The 27825-nt window shown below is 64.8% G+C and overlaps 1 protein-coding gene across 1 annotated transcript; it reads left to right on the top strand.

Moving 5' to 3' along the window:
* The first annotated feature begins 587 nt into the window (after window positions 1-587).
* On the top strand, window positions 588-27602 carry NKD2 (NKD inhibitor of Wnt signaling pathway 2). Its single transcript, XM_027125430.1, has 10 exons — window positions 588-752; window positions 855-890; window positions 1224-1321; window positions 22244-22304; window positions 23498-23625; window positions 23942-24037; window positions 24746-24893; window positions 25296-25380; window positions 25852-25979; window positions 26153-27602. Exons 1-10 carry the CDS (start codon window positions 728-730, stop codon window positions 26716-26718), a joined length of 1371 nt encoding a protein of 456 aa, XP_026981231.1. The 5' UTR covers window positions 588-727; the 3' UTR covers window positions 26719-27602.
* Window positions 27603-27825: the final 223 nt, after the last annotated feature.

A 27825-nucleotide genomic window follows, 5' to 3' on the forward strand; every position in this document is an offset into this window, starting at 1 on the left:
CTTGATGAACCCGAGGCAGAAAGAGGCCAGCGGGTCCCCACCAGCCGGGCCAGGACCTGCAGTTGGCTTTTCCCTGAGACCCCCTCCTCTACCTCCTGTTCCCGCCAAAGGACCCTCCCCAGGGGCCTCCTGTCCACTCGGATCCCCCCACCGTCTCTCCAAGACCCAGGCTACCACCAGACAGGGAAGCCGGTTGCCTCTGAAGTCCCGGGTGGTGCCCCAGGGTCCTCTCCTGCAAGTGGAAGGGCCTCTCGGGCGCCTCCAGAATGGGGGGTGCGGGGACACGGGGTGAGAGGTAGGGTGGGGTGGGGAGCTGTCCCCCAAAGGGCCCGCGCAGAACCGCGGGGACTACTGCACCCTCGACACCCTAAGAGGCCGCCTGCCCCGGGTCCTCGTCGCCGCCTGGCGCCAGCCGCCTACGCCCCTGGTTTGGCTCCGCCCCAGCGGGAGGCGGGCGGGAGTCCCGGGGGCCGGTGCGCTGCGGGCGGCGGCCGCGAGGGGCGCTGCGGGGGCCGCGGTTAAAGGCCGGGCACGGGGGCGCGCGCTCAGAGGGAGCCGCGCCGCCGCCGCCGCTGCCGCCGCCGCCGGCCCCCGCTCCCCGCGGCTGAGAGGAACCCGGTCGCCGGGTCCCTGCCGCCCCCGCGGACGCCGGCCCCCGCCCCGGACCCCAGCCCGGCACCTGGGCTCGGCGCCGGGAGCGCGCGCGGGCGGGCGGGCCGGGGGCGACATGGGGAAATTCCAGTCCAAGCACGGTGAGATGCGGGGCGGCGGGCAGGCGGGCGGGCGGGCGGGCGGGCGCGCGCCGGCCACTCACTGTCCCTTCCCTCTCCCCGCGCCCTCCGGCCGCGCCGCAGCCGCTGCAGCCTTCAAGCGGAGAGAGAGCCCCGAAGGTGAGCGCGCGGGGCGGCGGCCAGGGCGCGCGACTGCCACCGGGGCTGGGACCCGAGCACAGAGCGCGACGCGCTTTCTGCCGTCGAGGCCGGGTGGGGTGGGGTGGGCGGGGGCGGGGAACCTTGCCCTGGGGCCTCCGGGAGCGCACAGGTTTCCCCGCCCCAGACCGCGACCCCGGTCCCCCGCCGGAGCCCCGCGCCCCAGGCCGCGCGGCGAGGGGTGGGCGCGCCTGGCGGCGGGGCATCGTCCAGGCGCAGCTCCCGCGGGCTTACCGGGCGTCTCCTTCCCTCCTCGGCGCCCCGTTTCCCGCGCGTCCGCCCACGGGGCCGCAGGGGACAGCTTCGTGGTGTCTGCGTACCTGGGTGGCCGCAGAGGCACGGAGGAGGCGGAGCGGCGGGGCTGCGTGGAGCACGGCACAAGGGACAAGCAGGTAGGCGTGGTGGGCCCGGCGGCCCCGCCGGGGCCAGGGGACCTGAGTAGCAAAGTTGTGCCCTCTGACCCGGACCCAGGACCCCAGGACAGAGAAGGCGAGGGCCCCGATGGCCCAGCGAGAGTGACTCGGGCTGGGCCAGACGGCCCCTCCCTCTGGGGGAGGGGATGTGGCGCGAGGCCTCGCTCTCCCAGGCGGGAGGAGTGGGGGCAGGGCTGGGGAATGACCTGCTGTAGGATCAGTATACCGCACAGCAGTGGCGGCCACAGCGTTAAAGGCCACCGTGCTGCCCATCTGCCGTGTGGGTGACCGCAGGCCTGCGGGGATGCTCACGGGAAAGCCCAGGGACACCCGGGCTGCAGGTGCTGTCAGGGGTCGCAGGGGTCCCACTCAGGACCCAGCGCCCCTGAGAGTGGATTTGGAAGGGTGTTCCGTCCAGGCCTGGGGCACCAGAGGGGCCTTGGGCAAACCAGACTGCGCATGTTCGCCCGGGAGGAGAGAGGCCGGTGGATGGTCTCGGGCGTTAGTGTGGACTGCAGTTGGGTCGGTGGCCGTGCCAGACGACGGAGACCCCCTCCTCCACCACTGCTTGTTCCCCTCAGAGTCCCCCGCAGACAGAGTACAGCAGCGCATGGACGTGTCAGCTCTCCTTTTGGAAAGACACTTTTCTGGCCGGTTGATAAATGAAAAGTTCTGAGTGTATTTGTAAACACTTGTGTGGCCTTGTCCCGAGAAGGGGCCCAGATACGCCCTGAGATCAAACACACAGTAGAGTTATGATTCCTGTGTCTGGGAGTGAAGTTTGAATCCCGTGCCTGCGAAGGCAGGAACTCCAGTTTACAGTGTTTGCTGGGCACTCATAGGAAGGTTGCGTGGACATGTGCTCCTGCGCACCACGGGGCCGCCCCAGCTGCTCTCTGGCCCTCCTTTGGTCTGATTTAGTTTGCCTGGGCAGGTGGGTGCTGGTAACGGGACGGTGTTTCCTTCCCACTTGGTCCTCCTGTGTGTAGGGGGCGGCAGGTAGTCCAGAGCGGTGAAGGGCATGTCCACCACCTAACCCTGTCCTGCCAGCCACCCGGCGGGGCCGTCGTCAGCTCAGCACAGCAGGTCCCACACGCAGGCGGTGTTCGGCCCGGGCTGCGGGCTACGGAGATGGAAAACAAAACGCTTCCGCTCTGGCCGCGGGTTATAGTGCCAGGTTATGACGGTTTCTTAGGCCAATGGATTCCATGCTCTCGGGACGTTCTTGAAAGAACAGTGTGGGGTTTGGCTTGGGTTGTTCCCTTGTTGTTTTGTTCGCAGCTGTGGTCTGAATGTTTGTGTCCCCCCCAAAATTCACGTGTTGAAACCTACCCCCCTGTGTGATACATTCAGAGGCTGGCCTTTGGGGAGGCGATTAGGCCCCGAGGGCAGAGTCCTCACGACGGGATCAGTGCCCGTATGCGAGCCCCAGAGCACCGCGCGGCGTTACAGGCAGAAGGCCAAGCCTGCCGGCCCCTCGGTCTTGGACGTCCAGCCTCCGAGACTGTGAGCGATGAACTTCTGTTGTTTATGAGCCACTGCTTTGTGGTGTGTCGTCGCCGCAGCCTGAACGTACTGTGACAGCCTCATTCATGACGCCACGATGTAGGAAGAAAAGAATCTCAGGATAAGGGATGGGCCTTTAAATGTAATACATTTGATCTTTTCTCGCCTTTTCCCATCTTTCCTCATCTGGCCATGGGGCTGTGAGCCACGCTGGGAGTTTAGACCCCCCCGGCCCAGGTGCTCAGGTATCTCGCTGCCGCACCGCCGACCCCCCTCACCGGGCACCTCCACTCCTGCCTCTGCCCGGAAGTTGCTCTGTCGGGGGACATTGGGGTGTCAGGTCCTATGTTCCTCCTGTTTCCTGTCCTTCCCCTTGTGTGGTGTCCAGAGCCCCGTCACCGTCCCTGCCCTCCCAGGCGATGTCCCAAGGAAGGCCAGCCTGACTGTGCAGTGCCCCCAGAACACCTGACTGGGGTCAGCGAGGGGACACGTCCTCCTGTGCTTCCACGCAGGTCAATCCTGGTGCGCCGTGTTGCCACAAGAACTGTCCCAAATGACCTCGTGGAAATTAAGTGCATGTCCACCACCTAACTCTCACCTGCCCTCACTCACCATCCACCCCCCGCCCCAAAAATAAACGAAATGAGGTTGATTTTGCCCACTAATTAGTGAGCCGTGCTGGCCCCTGGTGCCCGCGTAGTGCACGTCTAATAAGGTCTCTGATAACTATTAGTGTTTTCGGGCAGGTAGATGCCCGCTTCATGGTCTAGAGTGGTCCTCCTCCTTGATTCTGAGAGACGCTGCCTCACTTCATTGCCACGGGCCCCCAGGGGCCTGGGGTTGTGCAGGTGCTGGCCAGTGACGCGGGACATTGGCAAGAGCGGCACAGAGGATGCAGCAGTGGGTGACTGAGGCTGCACGTGCGTTACAGTCCGGAGGAGAGACGGCGGTCACAGCGTCAGCGCTTGACTGCGCTGTTCCAGAGGTGGGGCTGGCGGAGGTCAGGGCGAGGCCCTGGTGGGGTCCAGCTGCCCCTCCCGGGCACGTGCTCACTTGCCATCTGCCCGTCTGATTTCTTCATGCTCCCTGCGGGGCGGGAAGAGTCCAGAAGACAAGAATCACCACTAACAACTGAAACTTTGTTGTGACTGAAACCCAGATCTCTATTGAGTAAGCGCAAGAAAGGGGATTCCAGCAGCTCCAGAGGCGTGGGGGCGCCCCGAGGCTTCTGGTTGCCCCCGTCCCCTGCCCCCGTCCCAGTCACCGTGGAGCCACGGTGTGCGGTGTAAACCACACGTTACGGGGCTGTATCCTGTCCTGCGGACGCCAGGGCTCCTCCTCAGCCGTCGGGCCGCAGCCACGTGGAAGGAGTGGCCTGGGTGGACAGGTGGTGGCGCTGTAGCCACCGTGCAGCTCCACAGGCCGACCCCTGGCCTTCCATGACCCGTGCTCTGGGGACGCGTGATCTGTGGAGTCCTGGCCTGTGTGCGGCGTCTGGGCACCACTCCAGGACCAGCCAGGGGGGCTTGGCTTTCTCTCAGGGGCCCTGTTTCTGCCCTTGCATGTGGCCTGGCCGTGTGCGAGGCCAGCACAGGTGCGCACGCAAGCCTGGGGGCTCCTCTGGGTTTGGGGGGGCACCAGCCACAGGCCTGAGGGCCCAGACCTCACAGATCAGCAGGGAATCCCCCCAAGGTCGGGTGGTGTCAGTGTCCCTCCCCCCGCCCAAGCTTCCGGAACTGCAGATGGCCTCCCTGGACGCCGCTTGGCCTACGGATGAGCCAGGTGGTCGTGACTGAGGCACCTCTGGGGAGCCGCTGGGCTGGGGACCCTGAAGCCACAAGGCCGCTTTGTGGGAAATGCCTGGAGCGGGCGGGGAGGACGGGGCGGCCTGAGGACCCCGGGAGGCAGCCAGCTGCTGAGCGTGTCCCGGGGTGACTGGCTCACGTGTGCCTCTTCCTCACCTGGAAACCTGGGTGGGTGCTGTCTGCACGCGGGCCTCCCGGCGGGGAAGGGGACCCACCGTGCCCCCCTGGCTGTCCCCGGTGTCGGGGGTGCAGGAGGTTGGGGTCGTTTGTGGGCCTGCAGCCAATGGCATCTGACGGCCAGTGGGCGTCGAGGGCACGCGGACGGGCCAGACGCCACGCACGGGGCACCCGCCCCAGCCAGGTGCCCAGGGAGGGCGCGAGGGCAGAGCGTGTGCCTGCCTCGCACGTGCTCTGGCATTCTCACGTGGCTGGCAAGGGCTCTGGGATGTGGGCCCGGCGAGGCTGCGGCCGGCGCCCCGACCTCAGGGCCCGGGTGAATGGGCAGAGGCTGTGCCCCAGGGCAGGACAGTGGTGGACACAGACACCGCCCTCGGGGTGCTGGTCTCTGGAGAAGCCCCCAGCTTCGGTGGGAGACGTGGCATTTGCCTGCCTGCCCTGGGGACACGTTGGCACGTGACACTGACCCACCACTGTCACGTGTGCCCTTGGGGGCAGCCCCCGAGAAGCCCCGTGTGCAGACCAGGGACGGTGGTCGGACGGAGGACGGGGAAGTTCATGGAGCGCCCCAGCTCGGGGACACTGTTTTGAGAGGAGGAGCCTGCAGGACGGCGGGGGGTCTCGAGCAGCCCAGTTGGCTGCTGGGTGAGCAGAAACACCAACTTTGCAGGAGTGAAAGCAGAGACCCGCCGTCAGCCTGCTCTCCTCAGGGCGTGACAGGCCGCCGTGGGAGACCACGGCGCCACGTCCAAGCAGCCCCTGTCCCTTATCTCGCCTTCGCTCTCCTTCGTGGAAAAGTAGTTAAAGGAACGACTTAGAGGGCTTTTGTCGAAGTCTTGCCTGTTGTCTTCTTTGAAAATCCATGCCAGTCTGCAGTCTTCAGAAATCAGCCCTCAGCCCTGGTAGCTGCCCGGCGAAACTACCAGCTTTTAAAGGGGGGCTGAGCGCAGACCCAGATGCAGTGGGAAACGCAGAGCGTCGGCGTGGCCCCGGCCGCCGGCCCGGAGCTCTGCTGAGGGGCGAGCCAGGCCCTCACAGCCTCGACGCTGTGGGGTTCGCGGTGAGGTTAGGGCCGTGAGCGCCAGCGAGTAGATTCTGTCCTGGGCGCCGTGGCCCCGCCGTGTGTGCCGAAGCAGACCGACCTCTCATCTGAGCCACACAGGGACCAACAGGATCTGTAGTTCAGTTTCACGTCCCTTGTTGGTGGCACCTGGTTCTCCAGCCGCCGTCACCTGGGCGGCCAGCGCTTGACCGGAGCTTGTTCGCGGGGCAGCACGGCCGTGGCTCAGCCGGTCCGCAGACCCTCCCTGGGTGGGGAGGAGGCGGACGGTGCTGCCCTGCCCCTCTGACCTGCCTCCCCAGGGGTCAGGAGTTAGGTCACGGGTCCCCATTCCCCGGGCCCGGGCCGCACAGCAGGAGGTGAGCGGGCGGGCGAGACAGCGAAGCTTCACCTGCCGCTCCCCATCTCTCCCCACCGCTCCCTGTCGCTCCCCGTCGCTCCCCACCGCTCCCTGTCGCTCCCCATCGCTCCCCATCGATCCCCCTCGCTCCCCATCGCTCCCCATCGATCCCCCTCGCTCCCCGTCACCCCCATCGCTCACCATCGCTCCCCATCTCTCCCTATTGCTCCCCATCTCTCCCCACCTCGCCCCACCACTCCCCGTCGCTCCCCGTCTCTCCCTGTCTCTCCCCGTCACTCCCCGTCTCTCCCCGTCGCTCCCCATGTCTCCCCGTCGCTCCCCGTCTCCCTCTGTGTCTCCCTGTCTCTCCCTGTCGCTCCCTGTCTCTCCCCGTCGCTCCCCATGTCTCCCCGTCGCTCCCCGTCTCTCTCTGTGTCTTCCTGTCTCTCCCTGTCGCTCCCCGTCGCTCCCCGTCGCTCCCCGTCACTCCCCGTTGTTCCCTGTCGCTCCCCGTCTCTCCCCGTGTCTCTCTGTCTCTCCCCATCGCTCCCCGTCTCTCCCCATCGCTCCCCGTCTCTCTGCATCTCTCCCGGTCGCTCCCCGTCTCTCCCCGTCTCTCCCCATCGCTTGCACTACTGCCTGAGCCATCCCCCACCCCCGTCCGTGGAAAAATTGTCTTCCACCCCACCAGCCCCTGATGCCAAACAGGTTGGGGACCGCTGGGTTAGGCCGTCTCTTCCTCTGGAGGTGAGACATCAAGGTCACCCATGTCCCCTGTTCTCACTCCCACCGTATGGCCAGGGGGCAGCCAGCCAGGCAGCCCCAGCAAGGTTGTCACAGAAACACTGCCCGCAGGTGACGACTGGGAGCCCCGTGACGTGGCCCTTTTGAAATGTGGGCAGCTCCCCCACCCCCAAGCCTTCCTCTATCCCGTTGCCCGCGGGAGGCAGCCTGCGCGGTGGCCTCATTGCCACCCAGACCCCGCTCTGGGCCTGGTGCTGCCCGCCTGTCACTTGTCCTCAAGTCTCTGGGCCACAGCCTGTGCTCCGTGGCGCGGAGGCCGCATGCCTCTGCTTGGGTCCTACGAGGAGACGTGAAGCGAGGGACGTGCGGAGAGCAGGACGGGAGCGGGCGCTGGTGCCGCGGGGCAGGGGCTGTGGTGGACGGCAGCCCACCTGTGGTCAGTAAGCGTGACGGGCCCGAGCTTCCTGCCTCTCACCCCAGGGCCCCGAGAGACTGGGTGCTCCAGGCGGGCCCGGCGGGCGTGGGGTCGTGCTGGCCCCTTCCTCTCCTTCTCCCTGAAGAGGGGAGGCCTGTGGCTGCCGTCCCCAGTCCCCGGTCCCCGGAGCGGAGGCTCGGCCCTCCTGGGCGTGAAGTGGAGCCTCTCCCAGGTTGACCCTGCATCAGACAGTCGCTGGCTTTGGAAGAAAACGTCTGTGTCAAATGGAAGCCCTTGAGAAGGTTGCCGCGGCCGGAAGCAGGCCTGGCGTGCGGGTCACCGCAGCGCCGCCGGGTTGGTGACCAGCCCCCAGGAGTGCGCGGCGGGCCTGCCCTCCCCACGGGGCCCGGACGCCTGCGGCCCTTTCTACCCAGCAAGGTGCCCTCTGGACGGCTACGCGTGTGGAGCGAGGGGCTGACAGCATCGCAGCGGGAACCCTGGCTGCTGGGAGGGGAGGAGGGTGCCCGGCCCTCGCGGGGAGAGGTGGCGATGGGCCGAGTATGGGTTTTCTGGGGCAGCCGTAACAAAGCCCCATGGACAGACGGACAGGCGGATGGACGGGGCGGCCTGCTTGTCTCCATCCCGGAGGTGGAGGGTCCAGGTGTCCACAGGCCACTTCCCACCAGAGCCTCGCTCCCCTGCCAGGAGGCGCCGCCCCTCGTGTGTCCTCTCAGGGTCACCCCCCTGAGATGTGACGGTCTCTTCGTCAGGACACAGGCTGTGGGATCCGGGTCCGCCCCGGTGACCTCATCTTACCAGAGGGCCTCCGCGGCGACCCCACCTCCGCACACGGTCACCTTCTCGGGAATTGGGGTGCGGTGCGGCCCTAATGGGCCTGAGGCTTTCCTCGGCTCAGGGCCGGCTCTGTGCCCTGCATGTCCACCCTCCACGTGCACCCCGTGCAGGCCCCGCCGCTGCTCTGACAGCCGACACTCAGCCAGCTTTCTGGGCTCTGCCGTCCCGACCAGGCCGGCGGCTTGAGTCCCTGTGCTGGTGCATCTCTGGGGCGGGGTCTCCTGGGGACAGAGGCCCGAGGGGGGCCTGGGCCTCGCACAGGGGAGGCTCCCGTGGCCGTGCTGACCAAACGGTCATCCGCCCTCGTGCGGCGGCTGCCTTTGCACCCCCGCTGGGAGCTGCACGGGCGTTGCTGCCCCGGGTCCCCCTGGAAGGGCTTCGGAGAAGTGAGGCCTGGGGGAGGGGACCGCGTGCCTGCCTTTCTGGTTCCTGCCTCCAGAGCTGAGGTCTGTAATCCTCCGGTTGTGCTTGGAAGAGGGTGGATATTTCTACGCTGGTTCCACGGCCTCCCTTTAACAGCTCTCATAAAAGAGCCTCCTCTGTTCTGTGGAGAAGAAACCCTTGAAACGCGCCTCCCTCCCTGAGCACTGATTTCCTTTCCCTGCAACCAGGAGGCAAAGAATCTCTAGGAGGGCCGGGCCCTGGGGTGTCCCACAACCCCCGGGTGTAAGCCTTGCCCGTGGGGGTCTGTCTGCAACTCCCGGTCTCACCCCCCCCGGCTCTCTTCTCCCCCCACCCCTTCCCTTCTCCCCCTCCCCCCCCTTCTTTGGGCTGTAGGAGGTTGGCGACCCTATCCAGAGGCCAGTGGACCCTGACGTCCTGGGGCACGTTGCATCCTGGCCTGAGGGCCATCTGCCCCTCAGATCTTTCTCCCCCAGGAGGACGGAGCCGTCCCTGCCTGGGGGGTTGCAGATGCCCACGTGTACACCCTAAACCCACGAGGTGCCGGCCCACTGCCCTGGGGTCCCTGGATCCTCAGGTGAGGGTTGGGCAGACCCCAGACCTCACCGGGAGGCGTTGGGAATTCTTCCTGAGGGAGGCTGGACCCGTGATCTTCCCTGTGGTCAGCAGGCACTGGGGCATCTGACCGTGGACCTTTCCAGAGTTCTAGGTCTTTGATGGCTAAAAGCACACGTTGGGAATGCCTTAAAGTTGAATGTTTTAAAATAGTTATGTAGAAGAGAAGCCTTGGGCTCCCTCCGTGGGTGTCCTGGGGTGGCCGTGACAAAGTACCACCAACTGACCGGCCTCAGATGGCAGGTGTTCACTCTCTCACCGTTCTGGAGGCCAGAACTCAGACACTGAGCTGTCCCAGGGCTGCGCTCCGTCCACAGGCCCTGCGGGGGGTCCTCCCTGCCTCTTCCAGCTTCTGGGGGCTCCAGGCCCGGGAGAATGTAGTCTAACGCCGCGATTTCTACGTGGGCACGAAAGGGATTCCGACACTTTCTTTCCGCGAGCTGGTCGGGAAGAGGCCCTGCACCTCGCGGCCCGCAGGCCCGTCCTGGGCACGTGGTTTCTGTGTTCGGGGCTCGCGGCCTGCGCCCTTTCCTCCTCGGCACGCGCCCCTCGGTGGCCCCTCTGGCCCTTTGGCAGCAACAGGTCAAACGTCTGCGTTGGCCTCTCCCCGGCCCGGGCACCTGTCCGGCTGCCGCTGTGACGTCCACTCCCCACAGCCTGGGCAGAGCTCCTGATGCACCCCTGGGCCGGCATCCACAGCCTGGCCTGCTTGGGACAGCCCCGTGGTCCCCGGGCCCTCAGTCTCTGGCATCCCCATCGCTCAGCAGATCTGCCAGCCCCCCCGGTCGGCCTGGAGTCGAGAACTGCCCATGTGGGCCGCCTGCTGGGCCTCTGTGCCAGCCAACTGTCCACACGCGGCCAGGTAGGCACGTCCCTCCGCCCAGAGCCGCCTGCTGCCCCTTGGAGCCTGTGCCGACCGACTCCCGCCTGCCACCCCGGCCACCCTCGTGTCCGGTCTGCCGGGTTTCACGTGTTGCTCCGGCCCCTGGGACTTTTGCTCAGTCCTTGGCCTGGGCCCTGCCTTGGACGTCTGGCCTGTCCGGGGGGCCTCAGGCTGCCTACTAGGACTGTCCGCCTTGCCTGTTTCAGACCCCTGCCCTTCTACCTGCCCGACTGAGCCATCTTCCCAACACTGGCCAGCCGGAGCTGGGTCACTGAGGTCCCAAGGGTCCCGGGCTGGGGGAGCCCCGCTGCGGGGCCAGAGTCCAGCTGGCGACCTCTGTGACCTCGGCCGATCACCGCGTCTCCACCTGGGGGTGGGGGTGGGATTTGGGTGCCCCCAACCGGCGCTGGATGTGGGCTGTATCCACGCCGCCCACAGCGGTCGCTGCCGGCCACGCTGGTGCCTGGAGTGTGGCGAGTGACAGGGGAGCTGGATTTCTAACGTGGTTTCATTCATAAATTCAAATGTAAGTAGGCACATGTGGCTGTGGCTGCCACGTGGACAGCACAGCTCCACAACGCTCCATTTGATGTCTGCTAAGCCCCGGGGCCCCTCCCCCTGCAGCTGCAGTCTGGAAAGTGCAGAGCCCCAGTGAGCGTGGCGGGTCTCACGTATCTCAGGGAACTGTCAACGGCCAGTGTCCGCAGGCATAGGCAAACCCCTGCTCATTTTTCAGCATGCTGGAGGTTTGGGTTTTCAAATTGGCCGGAATCCTTTCAGATGCAAGAAAGCAAGGCGGATCGTTAGCCCCAGGGGTTCAGTAGTTTTTGTTTGGTGAGCGTGTAATGCACTTAAATGTACAGACGTGCGAATGGGGGCGAGGACCGTCGGGGACGCACACCTTGGCTCGGCAAGGAGGACAAGCCGAAGTTCAGCAACACTGACCCCTCCGTCCCTCGCTGGGGCCGCGAGGAGGGAGAAGGCCGTCCTTGGTGGTCTCAGATCCAGGTGATAGGCCGCGGTCTGCTTCTAACCCACAGAGCCCTCTCCCCAGAGGGCTGTCAGCAGAGCAGCAGAAGCGGTGAGGAGTCCGTCTCACACCACAAATCAAGTTGGCGGGGCCGCTGCCGAGGGCCCACGGGAGAGAACACGGGCGGGCACGGCCGTGCAGCGATCGTCCGTGTCACGGCTCTTCCCACACCCGCACGTAAACGCACCCGCGAAGTCAGAGGTGCTGGAGTTTGTGGGTGAGGAAGGAGGACAGTGAAAGGAGATCTTGGAAGAGAAAGTCTGGGGTCCAGACTCCACTGGCATCAGCGTCCACGGCTGTCGAGTACACGGAACCCTCCCGGGCTGCCCGGGCAGCAGGCGGAGGACGGCAGGCTCAGGGTTCCTTCACGGGACGGCACACCCGCATCTGAAGCTGGTGTTCGTCTGGGTTTTCCTGAGTCACGTGGGGATCCCAGGTGGCTGTAAAGGGCGTGCAGAGGGTGCTAGGGTGTCCGTATGGTGGGGCAGCTCCTCCAGGGGTACTGAGTGCCCTGGGATGGAGGACCCCATGCCCACCCATGAGCCCGGACACCCGCTTCTCCTCTGAGGCTTCTTGAGGAAAACCTGGAGAAGGGCTGTGAGGCAAGAGCGGGTCTCCTGCGCTCAGGGTTCTTCCCATGCTCCCCAGAGTCTCCCAAACCACGCGGCTGCCCTGGGCCCGGCGTCGCTTCTGAGGCGAGATCATCGTTTAACAAAGACGCTTTTCAAAGGAAGAAATGCAGGTGGCCAACAGGCACACGAAAAGGTGCTCAGTAGCGCTAATCATCACGGAAATGCAGATCAAAACCACAAGATGTCACCTCCCACCTGTCAGGTGGCCACCATCGAAAAGAGAAGAGATAGCAAGTGTTGATGAGGGAGTGGAGAAAAGGGAACCCCCGTGCACTGCTGGTGGGAATGAAGATTGGCGCAGCCCCCGTGGAGAACAGTCTGGAGTTTCCTCAAGAAGTTAAAAACAGAACTACCACGTGATCCAGCAATCCCACTCCTGGGTGTGTTTTCCAAAGAAAGCAGAAACACTAACTCAGAAAGATAACACGTGCAGCCCCACGTTCACTGCAGCACTGCTCACGATAGCCGAGACACGGAAGCCACCTGAACGTCCGTGGATGGATGGATGGATAAAGAAGATGTGGTGTGTATATACAGTGGAATGTTATTCAGCAACAAAGAAGAAAATCTTGCCCCAAACATGGACGGACCTTGAGAGCATTATGCGAAGTGAAGTAAGTCAGGCAGAGAAAGACGAACACCATGTGATCTCTCTCGTATGAGGACCAGAAATATGCAGAGACGAGAGCTCTGATTGCTGGGGCTGGGGGTGAGGGTGGGAGGAATGGTTGAAGGAGGGCTTAGGCAAGGCAAGTGCAGCTCTCCTCAAAACACTTTCTGTCTTTCACGGGTGGGGTCTCAACTCCGTTGCTTGAAGGGTGGGTTTTGGTTCCTGTGTGTAGAATTGGGGAGGGGGCGCTGGGTTCTGTCGGCCTGGACGCACGGGGGCCGGAAGCAGCCTCAGAGCCACGAGGAGGTGTTTCCACCTGACACCACACAGGTACTGCCAAAGAGAGGAAAACCCTGATCGCTCTCAGAGCTCGGCCCTCGGGCTCCGGAGCCGTGACCAAGTACAGACCGTTAGCGTCTCCAGCCTGTTTATCTCTGCTGCGGGCCCTGGCATCACTCGTGGACACGTGAGGCCTTCTAAACTAAAAACGCAAGTGTGTGGGGTTCTTTTCCACTTTGGAGTTGATCTTCCTTTGAAATAGAAAACATGAGGCTTAAATATGAATGAAAGAATGAAAAGCCCAGTGGTTTTTCCAGAGGAAGAAGCCAGATAGAGGAAGATGAATCTGGGTCTGCAGCCCAAACCCAGTGGCGTTAAACGCCGTCTGAACGGGAGCGCTGGAGGGCACGGTGGTTCAGGCACGTGGGGGACGAGGGTCTTGTTGGTATTTTGCGTGTTGTGACCGCTGCGGCCAGGAAGCTTGGACGGGAGCAGTAGGCCCTGCAAGGATGATCGCCCGCGATCTTCCGTGTTCTGTGAAGTTCCTCGTTGTTAGCTCTGAAGATGGAAACAGGAGCAGGCACGACCGGGAGAAAAGCCGGTCTGCAGATTTGTTGCGAAATGGTTTAGTGTTAAACAAAAAACAGAATTGCAGGGTGCTGAGAACTGAGTCACTGAAGACGTTTTTGGCATGTTTTATGTGCACTTCTCAATTATCTGGGGTAGAGATTGTGTGTGTGGGGGCATGCGTGGGCCTGCATATGTATATGTGCATGTATGTGTGTACACGTGCATGTATGTTTCCACGCATATGTATATGTGTGTACATGCACGTGTATACATGTGTATACATATGCAGGGTGTGTGTGTGTGTGTGTGTGTGTGTATATCTTCTCACTGACCCTTCTCTTCTTGTTTTCCTTGCACGTGTCTTAGGGTGGAGTTATTTCCCCAGCAGGTGGCCTGTGTGCCCCTACCGCCCCGCTGTAACTTATCCACAGCCTGGACCAGCTCCTGGGCTGAGTCCCCCGGGGGGCGTGTTTTCAGGCTTTCCTGCCACACGCGTGCCAGCCGTTCTCCGGTGGGGTAAGGTGGCCTCACCCAGGAAGCAGGTTACGGCTGTGCGGGCACGTGAGGTCTGTAGGCATTTATTTTAGGAGACCCTTTGATCCTCAAACGACTGAGTTTCTAGACCTCCAGTTGCAAATGTGGTTATTACCAGCCTGGTTAAACGGCGCTAACGCAGGGGCACCGATGGGCGAATCTAGAAATGCCCCTCGGCTCCTGAAGTGCGGTTGTACCTTGGAAAGCAAGACGCCGAAGGCCTCTGTGGTTGTGGGCAAGCCCCGCACCGCCCCTCCCCCGAGGCCTTTCGCTTTGAAATCAGGAGCTCACAGCCACAGCCGCCGTGGCCCCTCGCGTGGAGACCCTCCGTGGCGTCGTCGCACCTGAGTAGGAATTACTAAGCCCCAGAGCTGCGTCGTCACATCTGAAACTGTTCCGCCGCTGAAGCCGAGACTCCCACCACCTGGCGTTTCCAGACAGACGCGCTGGCCCGGCGCCTTCCAGCCAGTTCTGCCCAGGCTGCCTCGGTCTCCCTTGCGGGTGTTTCTGAGATGTGTGCCCACCAGGCCTTCAGGCAGCGGGGTGGGCAGACCCCCTCTGCCCTCCGTTCTCTCCCGCCTGAGGCCACTGTCCCCCCTCCTCCCGCTGTCCCACCCTGCCTCCTTCCCCGTCCACTCTGCTGTACCCCTGACCTTTGACTCTGGGGCGTCTCCCCTGCCCAGCGCCCCAGCCCTTGGGGTTTCTGCCTTTGCCTTCTCCCGCATGGCCCGGTTCTGTCCAGTGCATGGTGAGCCCAGGCCTCCCCACCTCTCACCCCACACCAATCCCGCCACATCCGGCGTCCTGACAGCCCCGAGCTGGAGCCCGGCTTCCTCTCCGGTCCCCCCACTTGGCCCAGGTCGCCCTTGCCTAGATGTCACACCATCCCCGCCCCTTGCCCAGCCCCAGGCTCCTCCCAAACTGCCCCGAAGTAACCTTGGTCGCCTTGGCCACTGAAGTGGCACAGCCTGCTGGGCATGTCCCCTGAGGACCCCGGCCTCCTCGCTGAGCCCCCGAGCCCCTGGCTGCCTGTGATGCCTGCTCCGGCCCCGCATCTCCACCCTCTGCCACGACCGGGTCCCCACCCCGGTCCCCAGCGGGCCGCCCAGCACCCGGGGCTGTCGTTTGCAGGATTAACCACGGGCGGGGCTGCCGTCCAGGGCGGGTGGGGCTGCCGTCCAGGGCGGGTGCGGCTGCCGTCCAGGGCGGGTGCGGCTGTCCTCGTGGCTTCTGGCGAGCCAGCTCCCTGGCAGTGCTGACCGCAGAGCCGGAATCAGTGTGGCTCTGACGGCCCCTTCCAGCCGTCCCCAGGGCCCTCCCCACATGCCGCTTCAGAGCTACCTGCTTCAGCTGCCCAGGGCGGGGAGGTAAGGCCAGGCTCTGTCTCTGATGATCAGAAACCCTGCTGGACTGATCGACATTCCACAAGGGCTGACAGCCCACGCGGGGGGCCGGTGTGAGCCGGGGCCGGGGTGGAGAGCCCGTGGGGCAGCCAGGCGGTGTGGCTGGAGAGGTGCCCTGCGTCGCTGGGAGGGGCTCGCTGGGGTGGTGGGCGCGGCAGGAGCGATCCGTCTGGTTTCCGAACGGGTGGGAGCGCATGGTGAACAGCACCTTCGGGATGGTACCTGTGACCCTGGGCGTGGGCCCCGCAGGCCCCAGGCCCCAGGCGTCCTCCTGGCACTGGGGCCACCCTCTCCTGAGGGAGCTGGGGAGCACCAAGGATGTCCTACCAGGAGCCATTCGCTCTGGAGGGCGCCCCCAGCTGGCCTGCTAGGTCCCCCTCCTCCCCGCGGCCCTCCCGCTGCTCCCCCGGGGGAGCCCCTCCCCTCCCCCTCCCCCCTCCTTTCCCCTCCCCCATCTCTCCTCCTCTCTCTGACTTCCGGTGTTGTTCTCCTCCCCCTGCTTGAACTCCCATCCACACTGGGCCCCCCTTCTACCCACCCCCTGCAGACATCTCACCTCGGGACTCCGGAATTCACCCAGTCCAGGCTCTCAGAAGCGGCCTTGAACTTACATCCCATGGGACTGTATTTCCAGACCCCAAGATGCTCTATGGGCTTTAGCTCCTGAGCTGCAGGGGGGCTGCAAACTTCTCTGAGTGGATCACCACGTATTTTTACTGTTCCAAGGTCAGCGGTGGGACCAGAGCCGTCCCTGGGGGTGGGTGCATGCAGCCTGGCTCTCGCAGGGGGACCGTCTGGATTCTTGAGACAGCAATGTGTCCTTGGACCCTCCGCAGAAAGGAAATTGGACTCAACACACAGAGCTAGTTTTCCGTCCTCTGGGGAAAACTGGTTCTCAGAAACGCAGGCCTGGGGCTCCCTCGGAGTCCAAAGAATCCACTGTGGGAGCAGACGCGGCTCTCAGTCCGCCCTCGCGGTTTGCGTTGTGACCCTGGCTTTGGAGCGGGGCTGCGGTCTCCCCACCCCTGAGGCCGGAGGAGGGGCCTGGTCGCAGCTGGGTTTCTGGCCAGTGTGCTTCCCTGTCTCCCCTACTTCAGGAGAAGGCCCTGTGGTGAGCGTGTGCGTGGGCAGTCACTCTGCACCCCGGCCTCGCGTCACTGGGAGGACAGCCGAGGCCGCGCGGCCGGCGGCCGGTTCAGGATTCTCAGCCGCCTTTCGGCTTCTGGGCGGTGCTGGACTCATTCTCATCCCAGGGCCCACGACTGTTACCTCATATGGAAAACGGGTCTCTGCAGATGTCATTAAACTCAGGATCTAGAGACGAGAGATGGTGCTGGTGGCCCAAACTGCCACCAGGTGTATCTCTGTAAGAGGAAGGAGGGGGGCGGGGGTGCTGACCCAGAATGGAAGATGCACCCTGGAGAGGCCGCGTGGCCACAGGGCGGAGGTTGGCGGGATGCGGCCACGAGCCCAGAGACGCTGGGGCCCCTGGGAGCTGGGAGAGGCAGGAGGGACCCTCCCTGGGGCCTCCGGGGGAGCTCCCTGCCACACCGTGGTTTCTGTTTCTCTGTTTTAAGCCACCCAGCTGGTGGCCGTTTGTTACGGCCGCCCCAGGACACGGACACACTGTCCTCCGGGCCCTGTGACCCTTGACAGCTCCTGCTTATTGAAGCCCAAATCCCCCAGACCCCCGCGCTAAGCCCTGGCGAAGAATCTGGGTTGAATCAACCTGGCTTTTTGAAGGAAACACAGTGCAGGGTCATCTGTTTGGAAAAGAGGAGACGCCTGCCCTTCCTGGAGCAAAACAAGGCCTGAACTAACCCCATGGGCTGCTGCCTGGAAGGGCCTTGAGTTTTCCCGGCAGCATCGGCGGGGGGTGGTGGCGGAAGGCCGGGATGTGAGCCCCCGCCCGCCCTGAGGCTTGTCACAGGCCCGCGGCCACGCCAGGACCCTGGGTGGACCCGGGTTCAGAAGCCAAGCAGCCCGGTGGACGCCGGGCACCCCTCACGGCCGACTGCAGGGAAGCAGGTTCCCATGCAGGTGGGCGGGCACAGGAAGGGGCGGCCGGGCCAGAGTGGCCGGGGAGCTGGGCTGCAGGATCGACCAGGAGGTCCCCCTGGGGTCTCAAGTTTGCAGCGGATTGTAAGGTCCTTCCAGGATGCCCAGCATGTTTGTCGAGCAGTTTCTAACCAGACCCTTTAACAGGCCGATGAGGAAGCAGGTTTGTAAAGGCCATCTTTTCACATGCTCCGCCCCGTTCACGGCTCCATGGGAAGAGCAGAAACTCCGGCCGCACCGATTCCCTCGGGGATCTTCCCGGGAGTCGGGGGGCGGGGAGCCTCTGCTCCGTCAAGAGTGTGGGGTTTCCAAGGAAAACGGGCGGCCCCGAAAACCCGGGAACATGTTTCCTAAGGCCGCAGAGCCGCTGAATTTTGAAGGAATATGTGAACGTTGACGTTTGGAAAGCGGACGGTGTTCAGGAGGTGATCGTTTGCATCACCGAAGGCTTCTCCTTTTCAATCAGCCAGACATCCCCACATCCACGTGGCCTTAAACAGGAGCCCATCTCCTGCCGCGCAGCCAGGCTCGCGTGAGGGGTGGACGGCCCAGCGTCGACAGCTCTGGCGGCTGGAGGGGGCACCCTGGCCGTGGGAACGTGCGGCCAGACCTCTTGGCTTTCTCACGGGAGGCCAGGGTCTGAGCTTTTAGGTGGTATGTCCCAACACCTGTGTGCCCGTAGGCCTCACCTGGGCAGATGGGCCGTCCCGGGCCTTTCGGCAGGACCTGGCCAGGCCAAGGGCCGCTTGCTGGGAAGGACCAGGAATTCAGTTTTGTGCCGTGGCTCATGGAGCAGATGTTCTCGGGAGTCTGAGCTCAGGACAGAGGCACGGCAGGGTACGTGGCCTCTGGGCCCCCCCGAGAGCCCCTGCGGGTGAGGGGGGCACGGATGGGACCATGGGGACCCTGCAGCGAAGGCCGCGGCCACCCGATGTTGACGTCCAAAGAAGGACAGGGAGAATAAAGCTTCAGGATGCGTGTGCCCTGGTGCCGTCCCGGGGGGCCAGCAGAGCGCCTGGCGGATGCTGGAGAGTGAACACAGACGCTGCAGGGGCGAGGGCGGAGCTGCCCCGGCCTGGTGCCCCGGGGGTTGGCAGGGGCTCAGGCCCCGCATGGATCGTAGAGCATGGCGATCTCGTAGGCCCTGCTGGCTGATGTGGGAGTCCCGGGGCCGCATGGGGATGGAGCCCGTCACCAGGAGAGTCAGGAGGTGGTTGGTGCCCAGGACCATCCGGTCAGGCGGGGAAGCAGGAAGCGGGAAGGTGGGGGCCGGACCGGAGAGCGAGGTGAGGGTGGAGGATTCTGTATGCAGGAGGCCGGGGCTCCTCTGGGGGCGCAAAGGGGAGCGAGGGGGGAGGTTGACGCTGGGGAGGGTCTGCAGCGGGGGCTCAGAGCAAGGGGGGTGCACGCCAGCACGGGAGCGGCATCCCAGGAGGGGTGGGGCTGGACCGCCCTGGGGCAGGCGCTGCGGCGGAAGCGGGGCCCTTGAACGGGGCCATCAGAAATGGGGCGTCTGTGTGCACCCCGGTCGTGCTTGAGGGCCCCGGTTTTCGGGCCACTTAGGAGGTCGCCCTGCGGGGAGTGGCCGCGCATCTGGTCAGCAGCCCTGCGGGAGGTTTTATATGTTGCAGTTAAAGCCCTTGGCCCTTGTATTGAGCCAAAGCGGTGAAGATTAAGGGGCATTTTGGTGCAACCAGGACGGATGTGAAGGCACCAGTCGCGGGAGAAGCTCGGTTGCGTTCCCTGCAGCGCCTTCTGTTCCCTGAGTGCCGTGCATTGCAGCGGTTGCTGTCGACTCAGATCTTACACGCTGCGTGTTCTAGCCTTGGGGTGTACGTGGATGAACTGCACGCGCAGCCGTATCAGGGAAGGAGGTCACGACGGGCTGTCGTATCCGTCCTGGCCCGTCGTGTCCTGACTGTGTCTGTGATTGTAGGCGAGCAGCTCAGGGTCCAGCCAAGGGTCTGTGCAGACCGTTTCTGTCTTGACCCTCCCCCAGCCCAAAGCATTTATCGTCTTGTCTGTAACCAACACAATACGCCAAAAGCAAGTCTCAAATTATTTTAGAACAAAAAATGGGATGAAGTTTTGAACTTGCAACTTTTTTAAGCTCACACGTAGAGGACTTGGGTGGGTCTTGTTTTTCCTCTGACCTCTCAGCCGGGCCAGGCGAGCGATGTGGAAACCCTGGCTTCCTGCCTGTCGCTCCAGCTGCTGGTGGCCGAGGCCTCCGGGCCAGCCGCTCCACCAGCCGTGCGCCCCGGCGCTTTCCCAGAAGTGCGTCTCGGGGCCTCAGCCGTTCCACCCCGAGACTGGCTCTTCTAGCAAGAAGTGCTGTGCTCTGTTGCCAGCTGACCTGCAAGCCTCCGGCACCTGGTCCGGAAGCCACCGCTGCTCCCCACAAATGCCTGGGACCTCAGCTTCATGACTTATTTTGATTTTACAGAAAAAAATTTAACCAAAAATCAGGTTTTCAGGAAAAGTGACTGGAAGTTATCTTAACGTCCCCCCGGGAGAGAGCTCAGCCCTGTCTTTGGGCGGGAGAGGACCTTGTGAGCCCGGGCGCTGCGTGTGCAGGGCGTTCACAGGACCCCAAGGACGCTTGGAGCTATAGGCGAAGTGGGTGCTTTCGATGCCAGCAGGCTGGGTGGCCGAGGGAGTGGCGTCTTAATAATTGGGTGACTTCTTATTAAAACAAGTTCACTGCTCACCTGGCGTGCTGAGAGAACTATGGAAGTAGCCTTATTCTGAAGGGTGTGACGTGGAGGGGGTTAGGGCAGGGGATTAGGAGAGAGGAAGACGCCAGGGGCACCTGTAGGGGCTCTGGAGACAGGCGGCAGGGGTCCCCCTCCTTCCTGGGCCCAGCGACACCGTCTCCACCCCGCATCCTCCTCGAGGCTCCGTCTGGGCAGCGATGGTCCCTGCACCGTCTGGGTGCTCCTGTGGTGCCCACGGCCGTCAGAGCCCCAGGCCAGGTTCCCTGAAGTCACGTGCGTAGGGGCCCCCAGCACAGCCGGGATCTCACCCAGAGGAGCCCGTGCTCTGTCCCTCGGCCCCGCCCTGCTGCACCCGCGTTCCTTGGGAGACCCCAAGGCCTGGGGGGGGTTCCCTTCCCCACGCAGAGCGGGGCATCTGGGCCGGTCCTCACTGAACCCAGGGCAGCATGTGCGCAGAACAGGTGTGCGTCTGTCTCCTCGTTCCCGTGGACCCAAGTGTCTTAGGGTGTGTTTGGCATCAAGGTCTTCTTCAGAGTAATCAGTCTGAGATCTGGGTGACAGCGTTCCAGGTGTTTTTCGTGGGGTTTGTTTGTTCTCACAAAGAACAAGCTAGAGACGCAGAGCTGTGTTTGAGGCTGGCCTGTGTCCCCTCTCCTCCTGCCAATGGACACGGCCATCCCGAGGGCACTGGTGGGCCTGGCACGAGGGGCTGGGTCTGGCTGGTGGCATCAGGCCCCTAGATGAGGAACCTGGGAGCAGGGACCAGTGTCACAGCCGCGTGGGCCGAGCCGGCACAGGGCCTTCTGCTGTTCCGGTGGTGGCCGGGGCACCTCGGGCTGGCAGAGGCTCTGGCACTCACTGGCCAGGGCAAGGATGCCGCCAGGCCGCCCCCGCGGGGCGCAGGCGTTGTGGCCCCCTCTCCCTGCCGCCCAGTTGGTCCCGCACGTGGCCCCTCCCGGCCGGGCCTGGTCAGCACCCTCCGAGGCACCGGCATGGGGACACTGCTTCCCACCTCCAGTCCACCTGCGTGAAAAGGCGACAGAGGGACAGTCTGACCCAACAACACCACCATGTGGAGATGACGTCAGGCCTGTTTGTGGACAGGTCGGGGCTGGTCCCCGGCCACTGCCCGCAGCCGGAGGGGCAGCGGTCGGAACCCTCCACCATCCCCTGCGGGGCCCCGAGCTTGTGGGATGTCAGGCGACCTGGCGGGGCAACCCCACTGGGTCTCCTGCCGAGTTGACTCCAGCCTGGGCCTGAGCCCTTGGGAGAGATGAGGGGCCCCAAGTGGCCTGGAGGTGCTGCGTCAGGAGGTGCGATAGAGCCTTGGGGCCCAAGAGGGCCGTGTAGCCAAGCAGCCTGGGGGGCCGTGTCCTCACACACATCTGAGCGTTGCATCCTTGGCCAGGCTCTCAACAGCTCTGTGGCTTCGGAGTCAGAACGGAAACGTGGGGGACAGAGACGTCCGTCTGCCCAAGAGTCACCTGGGGAAACACCCGGGTCCTGGGGGCGACGCCACGTGACCCGCCACTGGGACCCTGGATGGAGCCGGGATCCGAGGCAGCTTCCCTGGCCGTGTCGCCCCTTCTTCCCCTCTCTGTGCTCTGACTTTTGTGGGCTGTCTCCACGGGCCACGTGAACTTCTGTTCTGTGGTTTCCTGGCTGAAACACCCTTTGGATACGTTGGAAGTCTTGTCCCGTTTTTCCGTAACTGGTCTTGGGATCGGCCCTGGAAGCCGGGGGGCTTCTGTCTGTGCCCTCGGTCCGGCCGCCCTGGAGGAGATGCCGACCCCTGCAGCCCCGGCCCCTGGGTTCGCGGGGGTTTCGGGGGCAGGTCACTCGGGTTCTTGCCCGGCTGTGACGGGAGCTGCTGCGTGCGGGCCAGGGAGCAGAGGGCAGGCGGCTTCTGTCCGCAGCCCAGGCTTCTGGTCTGTGCCCACCTCTCACAGCAAAGGCCAGGCCGTAGCTTCGTTCTCACTGCGGCTGCGCCCTTGGGCAAAGGCCGTGCCCCTCGTGCGGGGCTCCTGTTGAAGCCCCGGCGCTCTCACGGGCGCCACGTCTCGTCCTGGAGACGCTTCTCGTGGAACCAGACAACATCCAGGGATGTGCGTGTGTCTTACTTTCAAAAACCTGAGGCTTAGTGAGTGTGGAGAGGTTGGTATTTCTAGACCAAGAACTCTCGGCGCCCCAGGAGGTGGGGTCCGGTTCCGGCACCCGGAGCGCATGTGGGGGTGCACACCGTCTGCCCTGTCCTCTCTCCCTGCAGGGGCTGCCTGGCGGGGACCCCAAGGAAGGACCTTTCCGGGACGACCCATGTCCCCTAGAGGGTAAGTCCTGCTCTCCAGACCTCACTGACGCCACACCGTACCCCAGGCACCTGCCCCCAGGACACCCTGGCAATGGGGACCACCCACACCCCACGCTCCCCGACGTATCCCAGCACACCCAGGCCAGCCCTGGCTGGTCGCGGGTCCCCACCGGTGGCCGTTTGCAGGTGCAAGCCAGGTTCCCCGGTCTTAAAAGCAAATTGTTCTGAGATGTGCTTAAAAACACATCTCACGTCGGCTCCTCCGTGGAGCAGATGACGTGGACTTCGGTCTGGGGGTTGGAGAACAAAAGGCGAATCTCAGGGCCTCTGCACGTCCGCGTCCCTGGAGTCCCGCGAGCCCGTGGGCGGAAGGACAGGTTCCGCACGGGTGTTTCGGTGAATCCACGGGTCACCTGTGGGTGTGATGTGCCGCATTAGCGTAAGGCTGTCCAAAGTGGTCTGCGTGCGAAGCGTGACTGCCCTAGTCACCGCCACACATGTGCATCTGCCGTGGAGTGGGTCCCCGTGGCGTGTGACAGTGACCACCAGGCTTGTCCGAGGGTCACCTGCCGGGTGAGCGTTCTCAGCATTACGTGGGCGGGGAGGCTGACCGCAGGGCTGCCTTCGGAGGGGCTCCACGAGCCCTGCCCAGGAGCTCAGGCCCTGGGTGTCTCCTGGCAGCTGCGTGTCTCCCAGACACGCCCGGCTCCTGTCCTGGGGAGTAAGTGAGCCCGGAGACCAGGGCACTCCTTGTCCGTCGGGCCCGGAGATTGGGGAGGGGGCTGCCCGGCGCACAGGCAGCCTCCCGGGCTCTGGTGTTGCGGGCTGTTGGGAAACCGGACCGTGTCGCTGGGGAGGGGAAGCCAGACAGTGAAGCAACCCTCCCGGGGGCCCCTCGGGCCGGGCTGCCTGCCTGTGGGCCTGCGGGGCCGCCCTCTCCCTGCCCCAGGCTTCGAAGCCACTGCAGCCAGGGAGGCAGAAGTGCGCGTCCGGCCGCGGCTCACCCCGGGGAGGGCCGCCCTGGCCTCCGCTCAGGTCCCTTGATGCCGCGTGTTCCAGAAGCCCAGGCCCTCAGCTCAGACCCGTCTGGAGAGGTCACAGGCCCAGCAAGGATGCGGTGGCCCCGGGGCCACACCCCCTCCCCAGCCCTGCGTCAGCCCCCCGGGCCAGGCCAGGGGAGACGGGCCTGTCCCACCCCTCTCGTCCCTGCAGTGGCACTGCCGCCGGAGAAGGCCGAGGGCCGAGAGGGCCCAGGACAGCTCTTCGGCACAGATGATGGAGAAAGAGCAGTGAACCGCGAGGGCCCCCGCGGGCCGGGCAAGCGGCGCCTGAACGTGGACGTAGGTCTTTGCCCGGCTGCCCCTCCTGCAGGCGGCCAGCGCCGGGGGAGGGGCGCGTACCGCGCTAACATGGGGTCCCCGCGCCCTGCAGCTCCCACGCCGCAGGCTCTGCTGGGGGGAGGTGTCGCCCTGCACTCGGCCTGAGCGGCCCCAAGTAACTCAGGGGACTTGCCCGGCACCAGTGCCAGCACCACGGAAGTGATCCAGGAGTCGACTGTGCAGACCTCTCAGCTCCCCAGCCCGCCCACGGTGGGGGTCAGGGCCCCGGCGCAAGGACGAGGCTGACCCTGGCTGCCTGTCCCCGTCACCCCTGCAGGCGCTCCAGTGTGACGTCTCGGTGGAGGAAGACGACGGCCAGGAGTGGACGTTCACGCTCTACGGCTTCGACAACAGTGGCAAGGCCACCAGAGAGGTGACACTCTGCGTCTGCATCCCACGGTCCCTGGAAGGGCGCTGGCCGCAGACAGACAACGATGCCCGGGTCTCCACGATGGGGACAGGCTGAGCCCCTCCAGGGCGGCGGGAGAGGCTGGCACCCTTCATAGACGGGCTTGCGCGGGGCGGGAGGGGAGCCACCGCAGGACCCAGGTCACCGACAGAGCTGGCTGGAGTCCGTGTCCCCTCCTGCGCCCGGCTGCTGTCTGTGCGGTTCCTGGCAGAGCCCTGCACGCCTGTGTCTGCCCCGGCCAGCAGCCCCTCCCCTCCGCAGGGTGGTGAGGGCCCCAGGGGTGCCCCCGGCGCTCTGCTCTGCTGGCTTGTGTGTCCAGGAGGGGCAAAGTGCCTCTTGAAAGGAAGCAGACACGTAGGATGACTGAAATAAGTGTGTTTGAGTTAAAAGCAGAATCTGATAGTTTATCTGACTGCTAAGTCTTTTGAACATAGATTCGGTTTGAAATTTAAAAGGTCGGAAAGGTGTGATTCCAGCAGGGCTGCTGGCTCAGGTTGCGTGGTGCATTCACAGGATGAGGAAAGGCGTCTCAGATGAGCTGCCTCCTTTAGCTGGGCTCTGCTGGGATGCCGAGTGAATCAGGCAGGCAGCCTGGCGGTGGCAGCAGGCAGTGTGGGTGGGGCGGTCCTCCCCCCGTCTGCCTGTGTCCGTGACGTCCGTGCCCGCCCTCAGGACATGTCCAGTCTGATGCACACGATCTACGAGGTCGTCGATGCCTCGGTCAACCACTCCTCGGGCAGGAGCAAGACCCTCCGGGTGAAGCTGACCGTCAGCCCTGAGCCCTCCAGCAAGAGGAAGGACGGTGCCCCCGCCAGCCAGGGTGAGGGCCTGGCTCCTGGGCTGCAGCAGCTCCCTGCCCAGATGCCCTGAAGACCCTGCTTACACGTCAGCCCACCCCTCCTCGCAGGCAGGCTTCCTGCACCCCCTGCCCCACCCTGCATCTCCCCAGAGCTCCCACCCACCCTGCCGGGGGTGTTAACTGTGTCTACTGTTCAGTGCCCCCATCACAGAAAAAATCTCTATGGCCTCCTGAACATGGAAAGCGGGGCCTGGCACCTGGCCAGGGCTCGAAGCTGGGTGCCTGAGTGAGCGAGCGAACGAGTGGGTGAATGAATGAATGAGTGAACCAGTGGGTGATTGAATGAGTGAACGAGTGAGTGAGCGAATGAATGAGTGAGTGAACGAGTGGGTGAGAGAACGAGTGCCCACCTGCCTCTTTCAGACCGGGAGCCCACGCGATGCAGGATGGAGGGGGAGCTCCCCGAGGACCCCAGGGTGGCCGACAAGAGGCTGTCCACGCACATCAGGTGAGGGGCTGGCATCCAGCTCTGCCCTCCTGAGATGCGAGCAGCCCAGCCACACTCCTGCGCCCCGCAGGCCTCAGGGGCTGTCCCCTTGGGGTGGCCTGCCAGGACGGGCACCTGGGCACAAAGGCCGGATGCGGCCAGGGGGCCCCAGTCCCTCCCTGCCATCGGGTGGGTGGCCGGCACTCGGGCTGGAGCTGGGCGCCTCCAGTGTCGTCTGAGAGGCCATGGGGCTTGAAGGGCAGCGGGCGTTCGGCCTCCAGACCCTCAGCCCAGCTGCTCCTGTGCCCTACGGCTCCACTCACTGGGGCAGCAGCCACGGAGCCCTAGCTGGCATCCTAGGTGACGCAGAGACAGCAGAGGACACTGGGTGGGGCCGTGGTCCTGGGGTCCCCTTGGGCCCCTGCTTGTCGTAGCGCCCACGCTGCTCAGAGCATGAGAGAGCAAACCCTCGCCCCCTCCACGCTCCACCAGGAGGCCCACCGCCGACCCCCACCCCTGCCCCGAGCGGGGGCCCTACTGTGTGGACGAGAGCACGGAGCGGAGGAACCACTACCTGGACCTGGCGGGAATCGAGAACTACGCCTCTAAGTTCGGACCAGGTGGGTCCTGGAGACTGGGCCCCTGGCGCCAGGCCTGAGGGTTCCGGGTCCCTGCGGCGACCCCAGCTGGGGCCCCGAGTCCCAGAGTGGGCCGTTCAGGTGTGCGGGCAGGACCGGGTCCGGGTGGGACGTCCCAGGCCCTGCGAGGGGTCTCACGGAGGCCGTGTCTGCAGGGTCCCCCCCGGCGCAGGCCAGGCAGGAGCCCCCAGCCAGGGCCGCGCACCCGCAGGGCCGGTCCCGCTCCCAGGAGTCGGACGCGCACGCCGCGCACCATCGCCGCTGCCTGGGGCCGGCCGAGCCCGCCCTGCTGGCCGCGGAGCCCGTGCCGCGGGCCCTGGACCTGCCGCCCCGGCCGAAGGGGCCGGAGAGGCCGTTCCTGAGGTCCCCGCAGGGCTCGGGGCGGCCGCCCGGGGCCCCCAGTGGGGGCAGGCCCGGGAGAGCGTTCAGCTTTCATCCGCCGGCCCCCCAACCCCAGGCCCCGCCCCAGGACGGTCACCATGTCCCGCAGTCCCTGCCCCCGCCCTACGGCCACAGGCGCTGCCGGCAGAGGGGCCGGGAGGGCCACTCGCCGCTCAAGGCCGCACCAGGCCAGCCCGCGGCGCTGGAGCACGAGGCAGCGCGGGAGCTGCCGCCCGTGCCGCTGGGCGAGGCCTGCGCGGTGCCGGCGGTCCAGCGCCACGAGCACCACCACCACCACGAGCACCACCACCACCACCACCACCACCACCACCCGGCCTAGCGGCCCCGCCGGTGCTGGGGACCCACGCGGAGGAGCCGCCTCCCTCCTCGGCGAGGAGCGTCTCACGCCAGCGGCGTCCCCGTCGCGAAGCTTTCTGTGTCATCCATAAACACGTTTGTACACTCGGACGCCTGCCCCTGCTCCTGTCGCGATACCAAAGCAAGGCCCACGGGGTCGAAGGGACCCTGCTCGGACGGCCTTGGCGTGTTTTCCCCTCGGAGCCCCGCTGGGGGCGCTTCTCCTGCGCGGCAGGGGGCGCGAGGCTTGTCACTGGCCCCGGGGGGCCGCGGGCTTTGTGGTTCCTGGGGCTCATCCACCCTGAACCGGGGAGGGGCGGCTCGGGGCAGTCGCTGCTCGGGGCCGCGTGTGCGAGGCCGGCACGGATCACGGGGAGAAGGGTGGCCCCGCGGGGGGCCAGGGAAGCGGCCGGAGTCCAGAAAGGCGGAGGTGAAAGCCAAGAGGAGGGGCGGCCAGGCAGGGCCACAGGCGGTGCCGCCAGCATCCTACGAGGACAGACGTGGCCGGCGGGGCGAGGGAAGCGTGGGCGCCCCCGGGAACCGCACACGCGTGGACAGCTGGACGGGAGGCGGGCGGAAAACCTTGAGTGCGGGGCACAGCCTCAGCTTTGGAAAAGCGCGATTCCCTTTGGGAGGCTGGGAAGAGGGCCGCAGGCGAGCAGGAAGCCTGGGTGTCCTGGAACCTCGGCCCGCGGACCCCCCCGAGGCAGGACATGCCGCTGCTCCGTCTGAGGTGAGCAACTTGTGAACTGGTGCAGCTGGTTTTGTATTTGCGTCCTTGGCGCTGTTTTTAAGGATACAGCAAAGTGGTGGTTGGTCTGTGATTTATTCCCCAGTCATAATAAAAATACGTGCATTTTGTAACATGTCACACCTTGTTTTAAAGTGAGTTTTCAGTCGAATCGGTCTGATCCCCTGCACCAGCGTGTGGCCACGAGTGCAGACAGCTGGCCGCTCAGCCGGGACGGGCCCACGGTGCTCGGAGAGAGCATATCCGTCGCTGTTCGTACGTTTGCAGAAGTAAAATTAACGCACACACAGCTCCGCATTTCTGCGTAACTCTTCCCCCCCTTTACTGCTCTAAAAGAGC

Source organism: Aethalodelphis obliquidens, unplaced genomic scaffold, assembly GCF_003676395.1.
Source record: "Aethalodelphis obliquidens isolate GAN/ISIS:26980383/991018 unplaced genomic scaffold, ASM367639v1 scaffold29, whole genome shotgun sequence".
Lineage (NCBI taxonomy): Eukaryota > Metazoa > Chordata > Mammalia > Artiodactyla > Delphinidae > Aethalodelphis > Aethalodelphis obliquidens.

Bases quoted from the DNA above. Each gene is read 5' to 3' on its own strand.
- NKD2 (XM_027125430.1), top strand. From the start codon at position 728: ATGGGGAAATTCCAGTCCAAGCACG. The intron at 753-854 runs GTGAGATGCGGG...GCCGCGCCGCAG, and splicing joins GAAATTCCAGTCCAAGCACG to CCGCTGCAGCCTTCAAGCGG. The intron at 22,305-23,497 runs GTAAGTCCTGCT...TCGTCCCTGCAG, and splicing joins CGACCCATGTCCCCTAGAGG to TGGCACTGCCGCCGGAGAAG.